Source organism: Mustela nigripes, chromosome 15, assembly GCF_022355385.1.
Source record: "Mustela nigripes isolate SB6536 chromosome 15, MUSNIG.SB6536, whole genome shotgun sequence".
In the NCBI taxonomy this organism is placed as follows: domain Eukaryota; kingdom Metazoa; phylum Chordata; class Mammalia; order Carnivora; family Mustelidae; genus Mustela; species Mustela nigripes.
The window spans coordinates 75,199,925-75,224,448 of record NC_081571.1 but is presented as its reverse complement, the minus strand read 5'-3'; the positions used below and the strand labels follow the sequence as shown (position 1 = coordinate 75,224,448).

Sequence of the window (24,524 nt, the reverse complement as noted above, 5' to 3'; positions counted from 1 at the left end):
GTAGAGTAGCTTCCATATATTATCAGTTTGAGGGTTCCTTCCCCTGTTTTACCATAAAGTATAAAATATATAGCTTCTCTGTGCAGCACGCATCCCAGGTCTGAGTTCTGCCTCCTCTGAACTGCTGGTCCTCTTATCTAATCCGTGTTATCCTTTGTCCCTCCTGTCCCTCCCCAGCCTATTCAGATTCTACTCCAGGGGTTTTTCTCTAGCTTGGGTCTCTGTTCCCCGGGAAAGGGGTTTTTATGGGATACACTCGAGAGGTTAGAATGTTCTCTCACCTCTGATCTTTGCCCAGCCCCTTGGTGGGCATTTTGTCTTTGTTACTGTTTAGTTCTTTTGTTTCACATTCACCTGCCATTGCTAGACTGTTTTGTTACCTTTGGAAGAATTTTGCCCTTTATTTTCAGGGTCACTGTCTGAGGCTTCCACTAAGTGTTTCGCTAGTATTTGTTGCTAGTTTTTGGTGCTGTGAAATTCTCAGATCAGCCAGAACTTCCCTGCATGACTTTCCTCTACAACCTCCCCAAGCTGAGGTCTTGAGTAGGTGTTGATATTGTCAATAGTTTGGTCTTTATTTTGGAATACATTGTCAGTTTTATTCAAGACTATGTCCATGGATATGTTTTTCTGTGCTATCTCACTGTTTTGTTTTTTTAGGAAATTTGGGAGATTCAAAAAAACTACCATCATGATCTTACCCAGATTGAAGTTAATTGCTCAACCTCAACATAGTTTATTTAGCATATACTTTGTGCCTGGTGAAAGAAACAAATTCTAGCTGTTGTTTTTTTTTTTTTCTTTCTTTCCAAAGGAAGTGGTGGGAGGTCTCCTGGGCACATTGAGGGATTGAGGCCCTGGAAGATCAAGCTTAGAAAGTACACTCCAGGGAGTGGGCACCTGGAGCAGCAATGACCTCAGCTCAGGTCCCACCTGGTAACAGCCTGGTCCACACACCACCGCCTCTGATACTGTGAACGTTGCCCAGGTTCTCTCCCTTTGTCCTCAGAAGTCAGTGTCACAGTTCTGAAAGTGAATGTCTTATTGACCAGGTTACGTTAGGATCTGAAGGAGAAGTCCTGGGGATGGGGAAGAGCAGTTTGATGGGCCTGATAGTGAAGAGATAAAGGACAGGACTGAGGCTGGAAGCTTGTCTACAGATCGACTGTATTAATTCCCCAAGCTCCGCTCTCAGAGGGTTTGTTATTGCCTGAGTTCTTCTTCTGATTTCCTCGTCATAGGGGCCTTTACCACATAAACTCAAAAGAGCTCACAAGTATTTTGGAATTTGTATTAGTTTCCTGCTGATTACATAACTGACGACAATGAACTTGGTACCATAAAACAACAGAAATTCGTGGTCGCACTGTTCTGGAGACCACAAGTCCAAAACCAGAACGTCAGCAGGCCGACGATCTTTCTGAAGATTCTAGGGGGAAGCCCCCTCCTTGCTCTTCCTCACTCTGGGAGGTGCTGGGTGGTTTCTGACATTCCTTAGCTCATGGCTGTGTTGCTCCAATCTTTGCGCCTGTCTTCATGGGAACTTCTTCCTTCCACATGCCTCTGCGTCCTCTCCCCTTCTTTTAAGGACACTAGTCATTGGATTTAGGGCTCACCCTAATTCAATGTGACCTCATCTTAACTAATTACATTTTTGAAGGACATTATTTCCATATAAGGTCACATTCTGAGGTTCTGAGTGGGCATGGATTTGGGGGACACACTGCTGAACTCCCTGCAGAATTAGCTTCAGCTAGCCACTGGACTAGCCAGCGGCTTGCTAGTATCAGATATTGTAGGAAGCTTTGAAAAAAGCTTTCTGAAGTTTGCAGCAACTCACAGAAAATTGGTGTAGAAATGCAAAAGAGAAATTCAGTTCAATGTAGGAATTGAACTTGAAAGGAACCATCAAAGCCACAGCAATCTTAATGCATTTACTAAGAAACCAGTAAACTGAGAGAATCACCAAGAGCCCACTGTGGGTACAATAAGTATGGGTCTATATAATATGATTGTAATATGGCATCCCCAACCCCTTAGGAAAAGTTGTTGGCTTATGGGAGCGGGGGGTACCTGCCATGCCTCAGCCAGTAGATTTCAGTGTGATTTGAAGGTCACCTGGGTCTTTCACAGAGTCACTAGGTCAGATATCCTGAGCGGTAGGTTTAGATATGTTGAGGTGCCCAAAACTGATTGCTAAATCAGGAGGCCAACTTTGGGAAAGGTGGTCTTGTGAGGGTGGTAGAGGCATCCTTTATGCCACTGCAACTTCTCTCCCAGTACAGCCTAGCCCTGTTTTGAATTCTGTGATTCCCCAAAGGGCCTTTTATGACCCTGGCCCTCATGTATGTTGGTCATTCAGGCAATGCAATCTCCGAACATTCTTTGGGATTAAAACACCATGTGTTGATTTCTTTGAGATTTTAACTTGAAGGAACAGAAGCATGACATTTCCTAAAATAAAAGTTTTGTTTCTGAAGTTGTTTAATAAATGAAGACTTGGATTTCACATCATGAAGGTGACAGTAGACATCACGATGTCACAGTCTAATGATAAGAAGAACAGAGGTAGACTTAATATATCCATGCCGAGTGAACCGAGCACAGAATGAGCAGAGGTTTTAATGGTTCAGATATTAAAAGTCAGAGCAATCATTAGATAAGAAAATATTGGATCCATGACCAGGCTGTTTTCAAAACCTTTTTAGTGAGTCATGCCCAGTATTTTCTGACTTCCGTCAGTTTTTGGATGATGAGCTGTTGATTAAGACTAAAAGCGTTGCTTTAATCTTCAGTCTTTAAGAGTTGAAAACTGAAAATGAACATCAAATACAGTCTGTTTTTCATTTAGGAATGCTTGGATTAAACACAAATAAACTACAGATTTTGTAATACTGACTTGCTAACATTATCTGGAAGTAATCATTAGAGCCTCAGATCTCATTAGAACTGGTGTTCAGTGTTTAAATGCTTTGTGAGATTTGGGTTAAATATAGTTAAATAGGAAGTCTAATTTCCCTGAACCAAGCTTTAAATTTATCATCTCACTGAGTTCTCACCTTTGAGGTCCCCACGGCAAAAAGTCATGACTTTATTCTTATTTTTGTAACATGCATTTCTGCAGAAATGCAGGTGATGACATTCACAGGCCAAAGAGTTTATGTTGGGTTTGAGATTACATTCTGGTATTTAAAACTTAACTTACTTTCCTTTAGATTTGTACATAGATGTGGGATTTCTGGATTATAAGACAGATATGTTCTTAATTTTTTTTTAAGAACCTCCCTTTTTTTTAAGAACCTCTCTTTTCTCCACATCATCCCCAACACTTATCTCTTGTTTTTAAGCTTTAAAAAGGATAAATCCTAACATGTGTGAAGTGGCATCTCGTTGTGGTTTTGATTTTCATTTTTCTAATTGTTAGTGAAGTCGAGCACCATTTCATGTACCTGTCAGCCATCCATATGCCTTTCTTACAGAAATGTCTATTCAGGTCCATTGTCCTTTTAAAGTTAGGTTGTTTCTTTTTGCTATTGAGTTGAAAACGTATGTCAACAAATAAGTTGTACACCTTAAATAGATACAATTTAAAATTTGGATTATATACTAAAACTGGAAAGAAATCTTGAACTTTTCATAAAGGCTTAATTTTAGCAAGATATCATCTGTTACAGTACATTGTATTGTTCATTTAAATTTTATTGACTCCACAATTTTGTATTTATGAATTTGTTTTGGTTTACCATTGCATGAGAAAAATGTAGGTATTTAAGTTACTCCATAATAAAATGCATCAGCCCCTACACGGGCTGTATGATTATTTTTTTTAAGATTTTATTTATTTATTTGACAGACAGAGATCACAAGTAGGCAGAGAGGCAGGCAGAGAGAGGAGGAAGCAGGCTCCCCGCTGAGTAGAGAGCCCGATGCAGGGCTCAATCCCAGGACCCTGGGATTATACCTGAGCTAAAGGCAGAGGCTTCAACCTACTGAGCCACCCAGGCACTCCTGGATGATCATTGTTTTAAAGGACCTCATGTTACTCAACTTTGAATTACTATGCTCTCATCACTAACCCTACTATATATATATATATAATATATATATATATATATTATATATATATATATATTATATATATATATATATTTAACTTTTATTAAGCACCTGTCTTCCAAAAAGCTTATTTTTTCATAAAATATTTCCATACTTTTTCTACCTTAATTCATTTTCTAATAGTATGACATTTACCTCTCACTCAATTTTTTAGTGTCTTTACCCAGAAAATTTGCAAATATGTGCTGTGTTTGTTCACTTGTAGGACTTATGCTTATGTTTTTCCCTCACACATCTAGGATCATTATGAATATATATGTGCATATCGTGCTCTATTTTAATCATCAGGTTATACTTTTCTTAATAAGATTTCACATTGTTTGTAACAAAGCTGTACAAATAGTTTGATGGAAATCACATTATATGTACTGATTTCCATGCAATATTTCTGAGGAACAGTCCGATTTTGTGATAAAGTAACAGCAGTCTGTCATATGACTTCTGTTGGAAGACTATGTGTGCGTCAATATACACATATGTCAGAGATTTGGGGAAGGTGGGTGTTTTATTTTTGAAGGAGCGTTTTCCATGCATAAACTGTATTAATCCATATGAGATGTTTATAGAGCAAAAAAAAAAAGATCATCATCATATTGAATGCTCTAAAATTATACCTTGCTTGTTTTAACAATGTATGGCACACCTGAAATTCAGACCAAATGCTTAAGGTACGGTGATCTAATAATACCTAGTTTATAGACGTATCTACAACAAACCAAACCCAGAAATTTTATTTTTCAAGAAGAAAGTACTGTAGCTGTAGCTTTCTGGTATTGCCCACAAACTTTATTGACCCAGTGTTTTCCCTAATATATTAAACTATGTATAAATATGAATTTAAGATGCTAAAATTTTGAGATACTGAAGATAAAAACTATAATTAAAAAATATAAGGGAGAGTTATATTCTCAAACCCAAGTACAGTTTCCAAGTTTGCCTTTGATCATTCAGCAAATATTGATCGGAACACTTACTATACTGAGTGCATCGATGCCCTAGGAGAGACAAACAGCAGAGCCCCTGTCCGCAGAGAGCTTTGTGGATCAGACTTGTAAAGCACACATAAGCATTCCTAATTTTCTGCGTCTAATCTATTCCTGTAAATGTCTTTCAGCATGTTTTCAGAAAACTGGGGCCTATATTAATTAATTTAATCAATTTAAATGGGGAAACCAATAATGCTATATAGAAACGCCAACCAACTTCTCCACATATCACTAGATCACTGTCTAACACTAGGTAGCAATCCGCCTGTGCATTTATGTATAATGAACAGCATTTAAACACCTATCACTCAATTATGTGTATTTCCTGAATTCAGGAGTGGGTGTTTTGCACACACCAAACAAAAGCAAGAGCATGTGCTCTTATGTAAAAAACAAAGATATAATATGTGAGAGGATTATCTACCATGTTGGATTGAATCTGTGAGGTCATCAGTGGTCAGCTGAGGCATCAGTTTACAGTAAAAGTGCTACTAATTACACTTGGATCATAAGATTGTAATTGATGCATTGATTACAAGGTACAACCTAAACTTAGAAGAGTTACACTGTGTCAGGGTAGGAGGTAGTATGTCTCAAAGGTAATGAAATAAGATCAGATGACCTGAGTTGGGAGAGTCCTGTCTTAGGTCCTGCAAAAAGCCAACCTCAGGGAAGACAGGAAAAAGGAAGATTGTGATGCACTTGACACTTGTGTCTTGTAATACGAGATTCAGCTCAGAAGAACAGCAGAGCTATACATGCATTGCACGCTGTACCTTCTTGCCAGATTTATGGGCAGTTTCCATGTTTCCATGAACACACACGCAGATTCATTACAGTGGTTCTTCTAGATACATAGTGATTTGGGGCAAATATTTTTGCAAATATAAATGGCAGATGTTTGTATAGTGAGAATGCAGGTTGGGAGAAATAGGTCTTTGTTGTTTTGTGCAAATGCCGTAATGGTATTCTGTAAAAGATACGGAGGGGGGAGGGCCCAAGCCCACTCCCCAAGCAGTCGTTCCTAATTGCCTTCCCATTACTTCCTGTTCTGAGAAGCATTCTAGCTCACCAGATCCCTGGAGGCAAAAATAAAGCATTTGGGGGACAGAGGTTTGTGTTGTAAATCTTCCCATGTATCGCAGACCGCGAATTCTACAGACAATCCTCAGTTGTCTCTTTGTCATCTGGCAATAAACCTCGGTAAAGGTACCGTGCATGCTCTGCGCGGTGCTGAAGTGATAAATAACGAAGCTAAGACCCAGAGACAGATGGGCCCTGGGAACTGGGAACAATAAATCATGTGCTCGGGAAATTGTACCAGTGCATACGATTTTGGAACTGCGAACTATATCCCTATAAATGTCTTCAGATGAATGTGTTTGTTTCTCTGCTTATTAAATACTTGCATGGCAATTTAAGTGACTCTTTAGTTCTGCATAATTGATTGGCAACCTCCGAGTGTTTACCTTTGTAAAAATTGACAGACAGCTCTTGAATAACTCCTCAGCGGCCAGCATGCTGATTTCTGCCTGTAGTCCGGCTACATTCTCTGCTCTCCATTTTTGTTGATGGATCAACCAAATTAAAACCTTTCTGTCATATTTGAGGTGTTAAAATTTCCTGAGTACTGTGTGTACTCGGCTCTGGTTATGTAATTTGGAAGTAGGAGAAAGGGGCAGCTCATTATTTGCAAATATTATATAACTTGGGTATGAATACAGTAGGACTTTAAAACGATCTGGACATACTTCACCAGCTTTGATTAAAAGTCTTTGACATACAATCAAAAAGAGAATTTGGTGAATGTGTCAGACACAAAGTGTATTATGAGGTTATATTTCAAAGTGCCAGGTTCAGAGAGTGTGTATTTTATTTTTTTTTTAAAGTTGTTTTGGGCTTATAAAGACGTAGTGATTCTCAGTAATGACCAACATGATATACACGTCAATTCATTCATGTTGACAATTGATTATAGCGCACAAATTATATTCACCTCGATCGGATTCCTGTTTGCGTGGTGTGTAAGCTTTGTTTCCTCAAAGTGGGCAAATCCAGGAAACATCCTAAAGTTATCTCATTAATTTCATCTGTGGTCTTTCATGATCATACAGGGAAAACAATCTTAACTTGAAGATATTACCTTGAAGGGTAATAACACATCTTTCTTTCTTCACCAGGAGTGAAAGAATCATCTCTTTTAAGGAACAATGCTAATTTCAATGAATGGATGGGTGAACGCATGCATTTATGAAGCATATGAGTGCGCTTCTGACTCCATGTACTGTAATCTGCAGAAACGTTCCGAGATATTGTACATCTGCTTGTCTAATTCATTCATTTAATATCTGCTGTATGTCTCTCTCTGTGCTGGGTGGCTGAGAGTGTCTACTCTCCAGGTGTTACTAATCTTCAGAAAAGACTCAAATATTTATAGTGGGGATAGGCTGTTTGGTTTTTTTCTTTAAGATTTTATTTATTTATTTGAGAGAGAGAAAGAGAGAAAGCAAGAGCGCTGCGGGGGGGGTGGGTACTGAGAGGGTGAAGCAGGCTCCCCACTGAGCAGGGAGCTCTGCATGGGGCTCCATCCCAGGACCCTGAGACCATGGCCTGGGCAGAAGGCAGATCTTAAAGGACTGAGCTACCCAGGGACTCCAGGGGATATTTTTAATGCAGTGCCAGAGAGTAGGTTTAGAGAAGGTTTGAGTGGGAAACCCAAAATTCACAACTGGAATTGATAAACAGGAGGGAGTCCACTGTAATTCATTCAACAACGAGGTGGAAATTACAAAGGACAGTTCTGTAAGTTACACAATTCAGACCCATGAGCTGAGTTTGGTACTTTTTGCATTACATGTGGGCTCAAACATTTATCAGGGTAGGCTCTGGTCAGATCAGAGTCTGGAGAGGAAAGCTGGCACATACTTGGGAGAATTTTCAGGAAGACAGAACAGCGTGAAGAATAAAGAACACGGAGCCAGGGGGCTCAGTCGGGTAAGCGTCCGACTCGTGGTTTGGGCTCAAGTTGTGATCTCAGAGTCGTGAGATCAAGTCCCAGGTTAGACTCGTGGCTCAGCATGGAGTCTGCTTGTCCCTTTCCCTTTGTTCCTCCCCTGCTTTCTCCCTCCCTCTCTTTCTCATAAATAACTAAGATCTTAAGAAAAAAAAAAAGAAAAATGAACACTAAAAAGCAAAACTAGAAAAATAAAGGCGGGGCGGGGGGTGGACATCTGAGTGTTACTGCTCTTCGTGTCCCAGCTCCCTGCACCATTGCTTACTAAAGGCTTTTATAACTATTGAATAGTTCTTGGGAACATGAGCCAAAAAGTATTGTATAAAACTTGTGCCCAGTGGCTTACTGCACACCTATTATCAGGAAAGTCCAACGAAGCCTGTTCCAACTGACCGTTACATACCATCCAGTGTGGGGTGTGTTTTGTTGGCAACAGGTAAATGCCACTCTGAATTGATGGAAAGTCTACAGCCAAGCTCATTCCAAACAATGCAACTGAACTGACTTCCTAATTCGGAAATAGTTTTCTACGTTATGCAGTGGAAGTTTTTACAAAGCCGGTTTTCACACTGTGAGCTCGTTTGAGTTAGACATGTTTGCACGCTTTGTGTGTGTGTGTGTGTGTGTGTGTGTGTGTGTGATTCCTTGCCAGGGCTTCTAAACTGATTTTAAATAATCCATCCTTTTATATAGTTCAGAGTATACTTTAGGTCATCCCGGCAACATTAGTTTCCTTAGCAAACAAATTTATAAAGTAAATAAAAAATCGGCCACCTCTGTTTTGATAGCTGTGTATTCTAAATCCGTGGGGTCCCAGGTCTTCAGAATTGACTTCATTTGTGCCAAGGTAAAAGCAAAAAAGCTTTAAAAGTTTTGTTAAAGCTACAATGTTGATCTTTTTAAAAATTTAATTTTGAAAGTCTGCTTTAAAAAACATAACACATGAACGTGAGCCAAAGACATCTATGGTGATAATGTGAACATCTGTTTCTCTTCCCTTGTTGGGTCCTGGCCACCCAGTCACCCTTCCTGAGAACTACCGCTGTTTATTCTCACGTTCACATTTTAAATCATCCTAAATATAACGAGGTCTTGTCCTGTCTCTTACTGAACATAATTTGTTACTAAAGCAAGTTAGGAGCAACAGTGGAAGTTAGTTGTCGTAACGCTATGTATAATGTTTTTTAATGACAAAAAAAGAAATAAAATAATAATTTGGGGGAAAAGGCCACATAAACTCATCTTATTAATAGTCCTCGCACCCAGCTGATCCCAGTGATCCTTTTTCAGCGAAACAGCCAAATCATTCCTATTTTAAATTTTAAATTAGCTTTTTTATTTTTCCTTTTGGTCTTTCCTTTTTTTTTTTTTTTTTTTTTTTTTTTTTTTTTTTTTTTTTTTTTTTTTTTTTTTTTTTTTTTTTTTTTTAAAGTTCTGCTTAAATTCCAGTTTGTAACATTTCAGGTCAATTTAGTGACTCAGCACTTCCATGAAGCACCTGGTGCTCATCCCAGGGGCCTTCCTGAATCCCCATCACCCATCTCACCCACCGCCCCCCCCCCCCCCCCCCCCCCCCCCCCCTCCCCTCAGGTGACTCTCAGTGGGTTCTCCACGGTTAGGAGCCTGTATCTTGGTTTGCCTCTTTTCCCCCCCCTATTATTGTTTGTTTTGTTTCTTCAATTCCAAATATGAGTGAAATCATACGGTATTTGTCTTTCTCTGACTGACTTATTTTGCTTAGCATAATACGTTCTAGCACCATCCATGTCGTTGCAAATGGTAAGCCTTCGCTCCTTCTGGTGGCTCAGTACCACCCCATCGTACATACAGCACCTCTTCTTTAATTCATTCATCAGTCGTTGGACACTTGGGCTCTCTCCGTAATTTGGGTATTGTAGATAAAGCTGTTACAAACATAAGGGTGCGTGTATCCCTTTGAATTAGTATTTTTGTATTAGACCTCGTAGTGCCATTGCCGGGTCGTGGGGTGGTGAGGATGTGGAGAAAGGGGAGCCCTTTTATACTGTTGGTGGGAACGCAAGCCAGTGCAGTCACTCGGGAAGACAATACGGAGGTTCCTCAAAAAGTTAAAGATAGAACTACTCTAAAATAGCTCTCTGCTGAGTCCCATAAAATTTTAGTTTTTGTTTTGGGAATTCTTTGCATTTTTTAAAACAATTGCAACTATGCCTAGTTCTTAAAATAAACATCGTGATATTTTTTTCTCTCTCTCTGCCTAACATTCCAGTAAAAAATACATTCGTTTAGTAAAAATCAATTTGAAAATAGACACTTTTATTTTTATTCATAATACCTATCAACATATACTGTATATTTAACCTTTTTTAAACTGAGAATGTAAATCATATAAGGGCAACGGTTTTTGTTTTTCTTTTCAATCCTCTGTCATTACTGCCTCAAACACTGTCTAGATCATAAAGGTATTCTACACATGAGTGAATGAATGAATGAATGATTGAACAATAAATTTTGAATTTATTGAACAATTAATATTAAGAAACTCAAGGGAATCTTTAAAGTGTAACTTTAGGGACGCCTGGGTGGCTGGGTCGACTGGGCGTCTGCCTTCAGCTCAGGTCATGATCCCAGCATCCTGTAATTGGGTCCTGCATCGGGCTCCCTGCTCAGCGAGGAGCCTGCTGCTCCCCCTGCTTGTGCTCTCTTTCCCTCTCTCTCTCTCTCTGAAGAGATAAATAAATAAAAATCTTTAAAGTGTAACTTCAAATCATTTGTATCCCATTATCTTTTTGGATACCAATTAAAATTAGAGAAAATTCAATTTTATATTGACTATATTGTCTATATTTAGATTATAATTTATATTTTCACTGAACTATACAATGGACAAGGCAAATATGATATTTTTAGTGAAAGATGTTTTGTGAGGTTTTGAGGACAACGATCACATCCTTAAATTATTTGTTCTGTGTGTGTGTGTACGCGCGTGCGTGCACGCACACGCTTTCTCGAAACCAGTGCCTCCCGGAGGTGCAGTTTTTCTCGTCATCACGTTTAAATCAACATATGATGATCATAACACTTAACAGGATCATTGTCCTCCTAGTTACCCAGACCCCAGGCCTCAGGCTTTCTTTCGTACTTCTTTTGTGAACTTCTCAAATATACAAATTACCAAATTTGGTTGATTCTCTGAGTAATGATAAAATTTTTTAAGCATTTGAGAACTAAAATGCTTTTAGTTTTCTTTTCTCTAAACTCTTCATAGAATTAATTTTCTTATCATCCCCACCATGTTTATAGCTTTGTTACAAGTTGTTCTGTCTTACATATTATTTGGGTGTGTACGTATTAGTTTTTCTATGCAAGAGTGGTGTGTGTGTGTGTGTGTGTGTGTGTTTCAAGAGGCATTATACATCCTCTTATGTAAAGTAGATGATTATTCAGCATTAACTAAGTTGAATTTACACTTCACATCTGGACCAGATAACTTCCACGAAGTGAGTTACCATACTGTTAGTTTTGTGAGTAATATAGATTATTTTTTAAAACTTCCCAGGGAGTCTTTTTGATAGCCTATTTATTACTAAGTGTAGGTAAGTTCTAGAAATTAATTTATTTTCCTAAATATCCTACCACAGATTTCATCGTTTTATTTAAAATCTTGGCTTTCTGTTCCGATTTTTATTTCCAAAGCAGGTTCAATCAGAGCTGGTAATGATAGGTGTCACTGAATTCAGAACCTGAGTTTCATGGATTATGATGGAGCTGGTGACTTAATGGGGCAGTCCTAAGAAAGCAAAGGCCTTCCTATTTAAGGTTCCAATTCTAATCTAGTGGGTTTTTCTGTTTTGTTGTTTGAAAGGGAAATTTTTTTTCTGAAATTCCATTTGATAAAAATACGCATTCTAACGTCAGAGTAGGTTCATTATTAAAAGATGAAAGTAGTGTGTCTTCTTTATCACATGTGACTCCAATTCAAGTCAATATATGTTTAATATATTTGATAATGAAGGCAATTTTCTTCTTCACGTTTAATGTAGCTCGAGGTGAATTCCTCGTTAAATTCCTACTCATGGTGGTTCAGGCTTAAAGGTCTTCATGCTGACCAGTATTGTTCTTACTTCTTGTAGGAAGAAAGCTGTTTTAGGACTTAAGCTGCCTCCTGTTGGGATGACCTCTGGTTTCTTAAATGGTAGTATCTGTGTGGCTAAGAGAAAAAGTAGTGATGTTTTCTGTTTGTGTGAACTTAAAATTTTCCATGCGTAGCTCTGGAGCTACTTGTGTTTCATAAATTATTTTCTTCATATAAAATGCCATTTAAAATGCTAAAGGTGTTCCACCAGGCACCTGGGTAGCGCAGTGGTTAAGCGCCTGCCTTCAACTCCAGTCATCATCCCTGTGTCCTGGGATGGGGCTCCCTGCTCAGCGGGAAGCCTGCTTCTCCCTCTCCCACTCCCTCTGCTTGTGTTCCCTTTCTGTCTCTCTCTGTCAAATAAATCAATAAATTGCTATGAATAAAATAAAAAGCTAAAGGTACTCCTTCTGAAAGTTTCTTCAGTTTTGATGCAAAAACTATGGCTAGTTTATACTGAATTAACATTTGACCCTTCTCTCCACAGATGTTTTTTGAAATTCTTAGTTTTGCATGATAACTCCATGTGAAATTTATTTTTAGGGGGATAGTTCCTATGTGAAAGATCGCTGGTGTGTTTTTGATGGATTTATGGTCTTCTGCCTTTGGGTTTCATTGGTGTTACAGGTAATTAAAATTTTTAATTTACATGGGGATATTTTCAAAAATGTGCATTGTTTTGCATTGAAAGTCTAAATAAAAATAGTAATCAGGTGGTGGGTATTATAGAGAGCACGGATTGCATGGAGCACTGAGTGTGGTGAAAAAATGATGATACTGTTATGCTGAAAATAAATAAATTATAAAAATAGTTATATATGTCAAATGTGATGGTGTAACTCTCTTCAACATCATATTATTTTATTTTTTTTTTATTTTTTTAAAAGATTTTATTTATTTATTTGACAGACAGAGATCACAAGTAGGCAGAGAGGCAGGCAGAGAGAGAGGAGGAAGCAGGCTCCCTGCTGAGCAGAGAGCCCAATGTGGGACTCGATCCCAGAACCCTGAGATCATGACCTGAGCCGAAGGCAGCGGCTTAACCCACTGAGCCACCCAGGTGCCCCATCAACATCATATTATTTTAAATGTTTATGATTAAAAAACTAACATCTTAATCTTTGTCAGTCACATCTGTGGATTCTCAATCAGAAATGAACATCAATACTATAGCAAATTATTTCTTATTAAAAAATATAAAGATATATTTATTTAAAACGAAGGACAGAGCATGGGGTAACATTTCTGCATCTTGTAGAATAAAAATTTTAAATATTAAAATTCCAGTCTTTTATGTGACTGAATCCCCACTAAAAACAGCTGACTAATAGAGCTACATTGGGATGAACATAAAATACCATATCGCAAATAGAAAGTGCCTTACTATGAGAAATGGAGAACTTATATTTAAAAGGCTAAAGGTGGGATTTTACTGGGTAATAGAATTCATTTCCATGTGTTCATTCAGGCTTCAGTTTTGTGTTTAATTCAACTCAAGTTCGTACATTCTTCATTTAAAAATTTAGAATATAATAAATTCAGTCCATCCTGCAGAGTCGTGTCAATGCTTATGGATGAGCTCTCCTTGTTTTTACAGAGCTCGCCTCTCCAACAATCTGACTTCATCCTGCATATCCATGCGTTCTTTTCCATTTAATAGCTATTAAATGACTGACAAACGTTTTCTAAGTATCATTTTTGCCTCTTTTAGTAAATGGTACAATTCCTTTTTAAATTTTTTTTTAATACCCTTAACCCTCTCTCCATTACTTTGTGTTCTAGCTATTTTTAAAAGTTCCACCATTTTTTTCCTCACCTTATTGGTGAGGAAAATTCAGCCTACTTCTTCTGTACTCGAAGTTGGCGCTTGTTTTATAATTAAAAACTGGGCTTCGATGAATTATACGGGAAATGAGTAAGAGCAGTGGCGTTTACATTAGTTTATGTGTTCATTTCTCTAAAGATAGCTATAGCTTCAAAAAGGACCATTTCAGTGGAAAAGAATGCAGGGCAAAGTTCAGTGTGGCAAATCCAACAGTGCTGCCTTGTGTCTGTCGTAAATACGGGCAAAGCTAAGGGAAGCTCTGAGCTTGTTTCTTCTTACCTCTTAATTCACAGGTATTTGAAATTGCTGATATAGTTGACCAGATGTCACCCTGGGGCATGTTACGGATTCCAAGGCCACTGATTATGATTCGGGCGTTCCGAATTTATTTCCGATTCGAGCTACCAAGGACCAGGATTACAAACATTTTAAAGTAAGTACTGCTGTTGTATGAGAGAAGGAGAAAACCTTAAGACATTTCTGTAAGTTTTGCCTACTTTTTTTTGCCCCCAGGCGATCAGGAGAACAAATATGGAGCGTTTCAATTTTCCTGCTTTTCTTTCTACTTCTTTATGGAATTTTAGGAGTTCAGATGTTTGGAACATTTACCTATCACTGTGTAGTAAATGACACGAAACCAGGGTAAGTTTCTCTATCTACTCACTGTGTTTTAATTTACATGATTAACAAAAAACTTTCTGCAAATCTTAAGAGAAAACTCTATGTCTAAGTTGAACAAAAAAGCCCTTATGTGCTCTGCTCTATATTCTCTGTTTCCTCAAAATTTTCTTGTCTGATTTTTTAACACAAGTATTCAAGGCAAGCCAGACTGAAAAATGTAACCCCTTGGGAAAGTAGACTAAGCAAATTCAAAGTGTGCATTTGGAGATTTTCTTCAGTGTGACAGAATGAGGAGTGTGCTACCATAACACCATCTGAGTATTTTCATTTCCTATTTAAATAAGATGGAAATGAGAAATGGTGTAACTACTTGGAAAAACAGGCAGTTTCTTAGAAAGTTAAACAGACACCTACCATGTATCCCGTTCATTCCATTCCAGGTGTCTAACCAGGGGAAGTGAAAACATATGTCCATAAGATAGACTTATACATAGTGACTGTATTTATAATTGCCCAAACTGCTAACAACCCAAATTCCCACCAACAGGTACATGAATAAACAAATTGTGGTATATCCATATGACGAATACTGTTCAGCAATAAAAGAAGTATGAGAAATTGATATACACAACATCTTGGGTGAATCTTGAAATAATTATGCTGAGCAAATGAAGCCAGATGAAAAAGATGACATATTCTGTGATTCCATGCATACAACATTCTAGAAAATGCAAGCTTATCTGTAACAACAAAAGGGAAACCAGTAACTGCCTGCGAGTAAGGTTAGGGATAAGAATAAAGGGTTACCAGGCGCTTGGGTGGCTCAGTGGGTTAAGCCGCTGCCTTCGGCTCAGGTCATGATCTCAGGGTCCTGGGATCGAGTCCTGCATCGGGCTCTCTGCTCAGCAGGGAGCCTGCTTCCCTCTCTCTCTCTCTGCCTGCCTCTCTGCCTACTTGTGATCTCTGTCTGTCAAATAAAGAAATAAAATCTTAAAAAAAAAAAAGAAAGAATAAAGGGTTACCAGGGTACATTAGGAAACCTTTGGGGTTGGGGCACCTAGGGGGGCTCAGTCGGTTAAGTGTCTGCTTTTGGCTCAGGTCCTGGGATCAAGCCCCACATGGGGCTCCCTGCTCAGTGGGGAGTCTACTTCTCCCTCTCCCTCTGCCTCTACCCCGTACCCCCACTTGTTCTCTCTCTCCCTCTCTCAAATAAGTAAGTAAAATCTTAAAAAAAAAAAAGGTTGGGGTTGATCAGTATGTTCATTATCTTGATTGTGGTCTGTGCACATGTTAAAATTTATCAAACCGTATGTTTTAACATGTGCCATTTATTGTATGTCAAGTATATCTCATGATAACAGTTTATCATGGGGTAAAGCAGAAATCTAAGTTTCTTCCTATGGTTAGACAGTTGTTCCAGCGCAACATATCGTGTGCTGTGCCCTCGGAGTTTGACGCCACTTTTCTCCTTCACTAATTCCCTGTCTAGATTTGAGTTTGTACCGATGGTCTCTGTTGTGTTTGATCTATTTGACTATCTTTTCACCCATATTACACTCTGGAACTTGTTTGGATTATAACATGGCTATATGCATCGGGTCATTTTCTAGCTTCCTGCCTTCTGTAGGCTCTGGACCTTCTTTTCTGCCTCTTGTGGCATTAAAACCCAAACTCTTAGCTACTGGACACTTACTCCCCATCCATACCAATGTATTGTCAGTTCACGGACTCTCCATTTTTAGTTCCCTCTGGCCTTTTGACCTTTCTTGTAAGCCCAGATATGTATTTCTGAATGTCACCATTTATCCAGTCAATCTTGTTGTTTGTAATGGAAAGAGTTGAATTTAATATAGCCCAGTTTGCCAGAACTAACCCTCTGGCCCTCCTAGCTAACCTCCCCCCCCAACACACACACACCTCCACCATTGTTTTAATTTAATTTATTTATTTGACAGAGAGAGATCACAAGTAGGCAGAGAGGCAGGTAGAGAGAGGGGGAAAGCAGGCTCCCCGCTGAGCAGAGAGCCCGATGCGGGGCTCGATCCCAGGACCCTGAGATCATGACCTGAGCAGAAGGCAGAGGCTTAACCCACTGAGCCACCCAGGCGCCCACACCTCCACCATTTTTCTCATTGTACTATGAATTCCTTGAGGACACAAAGGGCAAGGGTGGAGAAGATCCCTCTTGGGGCCAGTACCTAGTATTCTTGCACAGAGTAAGTACTTAGTAACTGTGTCTTGAAGGCATGGTGCATAATACTTTATATTTAGACAGATAATAATAACATTGTGACAAATTGATATAGAAGAGGAAATTTTAGAAAAAAAGGGAGAAAAGCAAGCTGCTAAATGTGACAAGGGAGAAATGGTTTAAAAATAGAAAAGCAACGCTAAGAGTGGAGAGAAGCAGGGAGCTGGCACACACAGACAGGGCGGGGGAGTGTAAGGAAGAGGTGAGTAAGGGGGTTGCCTGCGTGGGTGAGGAAAGAGACACATGCGTGGAATAAAGACTGTAGGTAGTTGTTTTTTGTTTTGTTTTTTTTTAAGTGTATGTAGGCTGTAAAATGTGTCTAGATTGTTCCGTGAGTGAATCTGAAGGTGGGAAAAAGATATTGTGTGGGCGGGAAACAATAGAACAGAGGCGAAGAGCAGAGGAAGATTCCGCATAAGAAAGCTGCAGTGTTCTAGTAGCTGCAAGCACAGGAAGCTGATTTAAAGTTTCCATTTTATTAAAAATCAAGTTAGAATGTGTGAGAACTCTAAAGCTTGTTAGAATTGTAAAACTAGCTAGAAGATCAAGCATCCTGCTGGCAAACCCAAGGTGGACCCGTGAACAGGGAAGAGGTAGAGCAGCATCTCTGACCTCAGGGCCCTTGCATCACTTCAGAAAGTGATCTTTGCCATCTCTTCACCACACCCAGTGCTAGGACATGAATGGCTTTGAAAAAATTATTCAAAGACCTCTTGTGTTTTCAATATTAGTGCTCCAACTCATCACTTTTTCCTAAAAATGGAGTTCTCTATGCAGAGTTAACCTGTGTTTTGGCAGAATTTTCAGTTACTCCAGACAAAGCAGTTATGGAGGAATGTCTGCATTTTCTCTATCCCGTATTTATAAAATCTGCCTATTAGCTTTATGAACATACACATTTATTTTGCCTTCCCTTTATGAGACAGTTTCTCTTTGAGAAGAAGATAGTTAACTAGCTGCAGAGTAGTAATATTGCTCATAATAGCAATTTTCGTTAAGTTTGACGATTCATTTCAAGGACCAATCCCTTAGACCATTATCCCTTTAATTTTCAATTCACTATTAACTGATTCTTACTGAGAAGCAGAAAAATTGTTGATGCCGTTTTACCAGTAGTTCCAACCAGACCTTAATTTATTTTTAGAGACTTAAAAACCACCCGAAGTCAAAATAAGATGTGTAAAAATCCCAATTAAAAAAAGAAATTCCAACCTTTTTGTTTCCTTTGGTTGAACTAGGAATTTTTCATAAACATCTCTGAGTCAGAGATTAAAATACAGGATGATGGCTGTGTTTCCAGAGACTGGTGTTGCCAGTCGCTGTCAGGAACTCGTTTCTCTTAATTGTTGTCTTTTACAGTCGTCCGATTTCCACTTAATTGATTTGCATGCACTGTAGCCTAATAATGGGAGAGCTTGCAGGCAGAGCTGTGTCTGCTCAGAAACCTTATATCCCACGTTTCAAGGCTGAGCTCTGGAATTGATTATGAATAGTCTGTGAGGCAAACAGGATAAATGAGGAAGCAACTCAATCCACACCGTTTTGCTTTTAGATGGAGCTGATTTCTTTTAAAGCAGAGAGAAAGGAGTGTTCGCTTTGTCCTTGGGAGCATTACTCCTAAAGCCTCAGATCCTTCTCTGATAATGAATGGTGACCCAAGGCAATTATGGAACGAGGCATGGGATTTAACTAAGCAAAGCAGTCGGTATCCTAAAGAAATCTGAGAAGAGCCGTGGCTTCTGGCAGAAGCAGGTGTTGCAAAATGTCGAATGGGATGGCAGAAATGTCCCAGAAGCTACAAGATGAACACGTGAAAATGAGCTGGTAGGTGAGATAGGAAAGAAGAAGACTTATCTGCCACCGGATTACCATTCCCCGGGAAAGGAGCGAGATTTAGTCCTTGCTTCGTATCAGATAATGAAATCTTCTTTCCGAGAGTGAGATAATTAGAAAAACTCTGAAGTAAACAATTGTAACTCTGAAGTACATAGAAGTTGACTCTACGGAGAACAGGGTTCCGTCAGGAGTTCGAGTAAATGCTTACAATGGCTGAGCCATTAGTTTTGAGATGTGGAGGTGGGGGAACCACACAGCACAGATGCTAGGACGATCCTTGTCTGTCCTTTCGGTGGCACAGTGATTACTGACAGCCTTCTTTTCCATCTCAGGGGAATTGTGGGATGGTCACCCCCTCTCCCCCCGGGGTAGCTTGTAGGACTCAGTGGTATTTTATAAAATATCACTAACACTTAGCCTGGAGACAATATAGAGTTGGATTTGGGTTAGCTTTCTCTTGTAGGTCCCACAGAATGTTTAAATTTATCCTTTAAGGTACTTGGAAAATAAATGAATTATTGGCTTATCCATTCTGTTCGCAAAATAATGAGGTTGTTTTAATGGAAAGGTCAGAAGAATTAAAAATAGAAGTGTGGTAGAACCTGAAATATTAATTTCTAATTTCTATGGACTTTATCAAGAGGGAATTCTGCAGAATATGTAAAATCATGACTGCCTCAAATTCATGCAAAGGTCTTTGAAGTCTTCTTGATTTATATTTAAACTTCTTTTGAAGGATGAAGACAGACTGCTACATTTAACTTAACTGGATTCCCGCAGAGATGTCTGCTGGGTCGGAGATAGAAGAACAAATTTGGATAAATCTGTGTTGGAAAGCTCCTCTTTAAAATATTTAAATAAGAAATTAAAATGCTCTGATGGGTGCATGTAGATTTCTAACTAATTTAATAGCAACATTTGTGGCACACCTAGTATATCTCATATATTTTGCTTCTATAACTAATTTTTAGAGCAACCTGAAAGCAATTATTTCCCCCATTTTGCAGATGAAGACCCAGTCCCAAAGAAATTAAATAATATGTTTATCTGGTAAGTGAGAGCACCAGGATTTGAACTCAAGTCTGACTTCCCAGCCCATGCTTGATTGCCATTTGAGCAACATCTACCATATTGTAATCCCACATTTGTAAACCTATATGCACATTTAGATCCACATCACGTGCATAAAGTCTTAAGATGGCATAGAGAAAATGAAAGTCCGTATGACATCTGGTTTCTTTCTATCCCCGTGTAGATATTATGTTCTAGGGGATTCTGCCCCATCCAATCTATAAAATAGTGACATGCAATATATTTATATTTCTCCATATATTTCTTTTAAAATGATTGTGCATACCCATCTCCAGGATGTGGCCCAACTGAGCCACCAGTTAAATCAACCTTTCACATGTTATGAATTTTAAAAAAATTAAATATAAGAAAATATTTCAGAATAAACTGAATTACCATATAAAAGTAAATACCAAAGCAATTTTTACCAGAACAGCAAAACTATTTTTACGTCTTTAGTATAAAAAAAGAAAAGAAAACCCTACACTTTGAAAAAGGGTCTAAAAGATGGTGGGTAATTTCTTTCGATCAGTTACAATATAGCACTTCTTTTGAGCTTACTTCCCAAAAAGAAGAGAATGTAATAACATAGGTTATAAAACTCTGACTTACATTAGTGGTAGATAACTTTCACTGAACAATTAATAACTGTTTTATTTTTTCCCCTCATTTAATACCCACAACGACCTATCGATGTCATATTCTATTTTCACACTCTGTATTACAGCCCAGGAGACTGAGGCTTAGTGAGGTTAAGTAAGCGATCCGAGATGACACAGTGTGTAAGAGGTGGAAGGAGGGTCGAAGCCCAGTTCTCCCGGACACCGATTTCTGTGCCTTTAAGTATTCAACGGTACCATGGTCAGTGTCTGAGGTGATCTGCAACATGTGCGTGTCCAAAATATTTGTGTATAATGTTTCGTTTCCCTTGGTTCCAAGGAGCTCGTGCTTAAGAGACAGGCTCTGCTTGGGGTAGATGAGTGGTGGTTAAGATCGCTTGTATTAGGACTGAATTCTGCCATGAGGTCCTGGAACCATATTATATGAATGCACATGAGGATCCTTGACAATTCAGCCCCTCGCAGATAGCACTCACTGTAGTTGGCCTGTGTAGAAATCACACCTCGCCTCATTCTGATAGCTCAGGTTCAACGTGACCAGCCTGCTTTCCCTCCGATAGAAAACACAGTTGCGTACGGTGACCATAACAGCACAAGCAGTACATTTGGGGAATTCTTTTCCAGAATGAGATCTCTCTGATGGAGAAAATCATGTGGCAAGTACTAACTCCAAGCCACACCCATAGATTCATATTTATAGCAGGGCTAAGATTCTCAGAATCAGTTGGATTAGAAATCAGTGCTTTAAAACCTTAGTTTTACATTAACACTCCCAAAGAAGTGTTAATAGAGTAGAACACAGGCTTTGCATGGCTTCTTCAAAGATAAAACTGGAGTCTTCAAAGAATGCAAAGCTTTCAGCCGCTATACCCCCACCTGCAGGGAACTTGACTTCCCTGTTTCCTGAAGGCTGGTTCCTTAGAAATGTCTAAGAAGCACCAGAGGTGATCAGAGCCTCTTGTCGTTCCAGAGACCAGTGGAGGGTGTGTCCTGAGATCTGCAGGCCAGTCATCTCAATACTGTGACTCAGTGACTCCTGCTTTTTTTAGGTCTAGTGCCTGAGCTGGGCAGGTGTACTGTGTGGTTGAGGGTGCCCGGGGACTGGGGATCTGGCACATTCCACATCCTTCCCTGATTTTCACTTTTAAGGCAGCTACGTGTTCTTAGCACCAGTGAGCCCTGACATCATTTGACCCCAAAGGATGGACCCCTGTCCGAATGGGAAGGAGTGTTGCTCCCCGCCATTCTCAGCCACACCGCAGCCGGTAAACATGAGTCTGTTTGGAGTTCCTCGCACGTGTGTGGCACTTAGTGTTCCTAATTGCTAATTCATAATGTGATCTCATAGGTTAAACATGATGATCCTCGTGAAAGAGAAGAGGAGAGACTTCCTTGCCACCCATGAATTATTGGGCAAAATCACCAACTGAAAATCTGTAATCTTGGCCCCGAATTCTGGTGGCCATTTTCCGGCCTGCCAGCAGACTCCTTCCGGATAGCTTCTCACCCCAGATCTTGTGGTTTCTCAAGCAAAGGGAAAAGGAGTTACTGCTTAAGGAGCCCTTGGCCTCGGTTCGCAATGTCAAGGGTGGTAGCCTTTGTCTTATGACCTCAAAACAGTTTCCACGTTTCCAGTTTGGAGCTGATCAGTGTGAGCTCTGTGCCCTGACACTTCACTTTCCTGATGCTCTGAATACATTTATGTACCTCTCCTTGCTGAACCCTTGCTCAGATGCCAGTTTCCCGGTCCCTGCCACATATTGGTACATATTGCCCGCATCGGCAAAATAGTGAGCAATATAATTAAGGAGATCAAGTTGGAGAAAAGAAATGATTAAAAGAACTAATCAGGGGCGCTTAGGTGGCTCGGTGAGTTAAGCCTCTGCCTTCAGTTCAGGTCATGATCTTAGGGTCCTGGGATAGAGCCCTACATCGGGCTCTCTGCTTAGCAGGGAGCCTGCTTCCTCCCTCTCTCTGCCTGTCTCTTGTGATCTCTCTCTCTCTGTCAATAAATAAATAAAATCTTTAAAAAAAAATAAAAAATTTTAAATTAAAAAAAAGAACTATTCAGATACAACAAGGTACGATGATTTAAAATGCTTGCTTTCAAAAGAAAATCGTGTTTTGTCATTTAAATTACATACACTATTTGAAAAATATCTACATTTTACCATTTTGATACACGATGAATTCAGTTCTTTATAGTATGGCTTTGCCAATCTAGCCATTCAGGAATGGATTACAGAATGGAAAATCAGGTTAAGATACTCTCAGCTTTATAGTAAGGGGAAATTTATTCCCCAAATTCTTAGAAAACAGGCCATATTTACTTGTTTCTAAAAAGTGGTGTAATGTCAGTATTATTTCCTGCCTCAGACTATTTGTCTTGTTTCATAATCCCTCTAAAAGTCCCAGAGAGCAATTAAAAGTTTTCAAAAATCACTAAGTAGTGTCTTTTCTGCAAATTCCAGGGTGCGGCTAGTGCTGCAAAGCATCCAGCATTAGCAGTAGCCAGGCCAGTTCATAAGAGCTTTTAATTAATCCTGAAAGCGGAGGCCAAATAGGAGTGAGAACGAAGCCAGATGATTCTCTGGAATGAACCCCAAAGGCGGGAGCTGTCCGAGCAGGTTTGTTGTCAGCACAGGAGAGGGACCACCTCTGAATGCAAGAAAGTGAGCCTTGTTTTTCTGCCTGCCACTAGGAATGAAGCAAGCCAGGCCTCAAGGTATCAAAGGATACATTCACTATCCTCCCAAGGGCAGAGACTCTGTGTGTGTGTGTAAGAAAGAGAGAGAGAGAGAGAGAGAGAGAGAGATTCACTCCATGGGTTCAACCAGAAGTATGTTCCATTCATGACTTCTCTCTAGAACGTACAATGTAAATAAAAGAGAAACCTACTGATGGCCGTAAATGACCAGCTGCTCTTAGACACGGTGTTCCCTGTTGTGTATGGATTTGTTGTGCTGCGTATCTCCTTTGCAGCACTGACAGTTTCCTTGTGGAATGCAAACTTCAGAAACACATTTGGTGTAGCTGAGCCGCTATGAGTATTTTTTACAACAAAGGGACCACATTTTGGCTGCAAGAACACAGTGTTTTTCTGCTTATGTTCAATTCTTCAAGGGAAACAAGAAAAATATAAACAAGAATCTGTGTCTTTATCTGTCTTTCTATCTATATATCTTCTGTAAATTCCTGTCATAGGTATATTTTGTGGAAATCTTGCAAATAACTTCAGTAAGGATCTCTTTTGTAAAATTAAAGTGTTTGGCCTTTTTGGCCATTCTCACAAATGAGGGACAGATTGTAGTCAGCTCAAGTATATCAGACACACTTTGTCAGTTGTGGGGAAAGCACAGATTTTTGTCTTTTTCCCCAATATGCCAATCTCTGAGAATGTAGTTTAGCAATTGTTTGCTCTGGTAACAAGTGCTTGTTTACAAGCCCTGAGAGGAAGCTGTGAACAAGCTGCACCCTATGAATGAAGGGGTAAAAAAGTTGTTCTCTTTCTGTCCCTGCAACTTCTTATTCTCTCTCCTTGCACACACAGGCTCTGGCATTTCCACTTTCCAGAATGCCCAGGGCAGGGGGTTAGGAGGGCGGCACATGTATCTGCCCTAAATCTTGTGTCTGTTGATCCTTTAGTGGTCACATGACCCTATTGGGAGACCTTCCCAGTGGTCACCATCCACCACCTACAGGTGCTCCTGTAACGCTGGGAGCCGATATCTGCCTCTCAAAGCATTCATCATGCTCTACTGTGGTCATTCCTTTTCTAGGTGATAAAGCCTCTGATCTGGAAATATCTTCTTAGTCATCTCCATTCCTAGCATGTTGTGTGGCATAGAATAGACCTTTCAAATTTAATCATTTTGGATGAACAGATGGCCAAATGAAATAAAGTGGCCACACCAAGAATATGGGGAAAATAATTGCTGAAAAGGGGCTACGTAACGATAAGCATAGTTATGTCCATAAGCTGAGAGTCGTTACAGAGGGCCAGCACTAAACGTGTTGAAGCAAGCAGTGACAGCAGTTTGATATCAGTAGAGAGAGATGACAGTGGGAGTA

At 39.5% G+C, this 24,524-nt stretch overlaps 1 protein-coding gene across 5 annotated transcripts in view; it reads left to right on the top strand.

Moving 5' to 3' along the window:
- The window catches only part of NALCN (sodium leak channel, non-selective), a 303,976-nt gene that overhangs the window by 24,093 nt on the left and 255,359 nt on the right, over positions 1–24,524 (top strand). For all 5 annotated transcript variants that reach the window (XM_059377544.1, XM_059377540.1, XM_059377545.1 and 2 more), the window contains exons 4-6: positions 12,773–12,856; positions 14,348–14,487; positions 14,568–14,696. In XM_059377544.1, the coding sequence (XP_059233527.1) occupies positions 12,773–12,856; positions 14,348–14,487; positions 14,568–14,696 (353 nt within the window). The remainder of the gene's footprint in view (positions 1–12,772; positions 12,857–14,347; positions 14,488–14,567; positions 14,697–24,524) is intronic.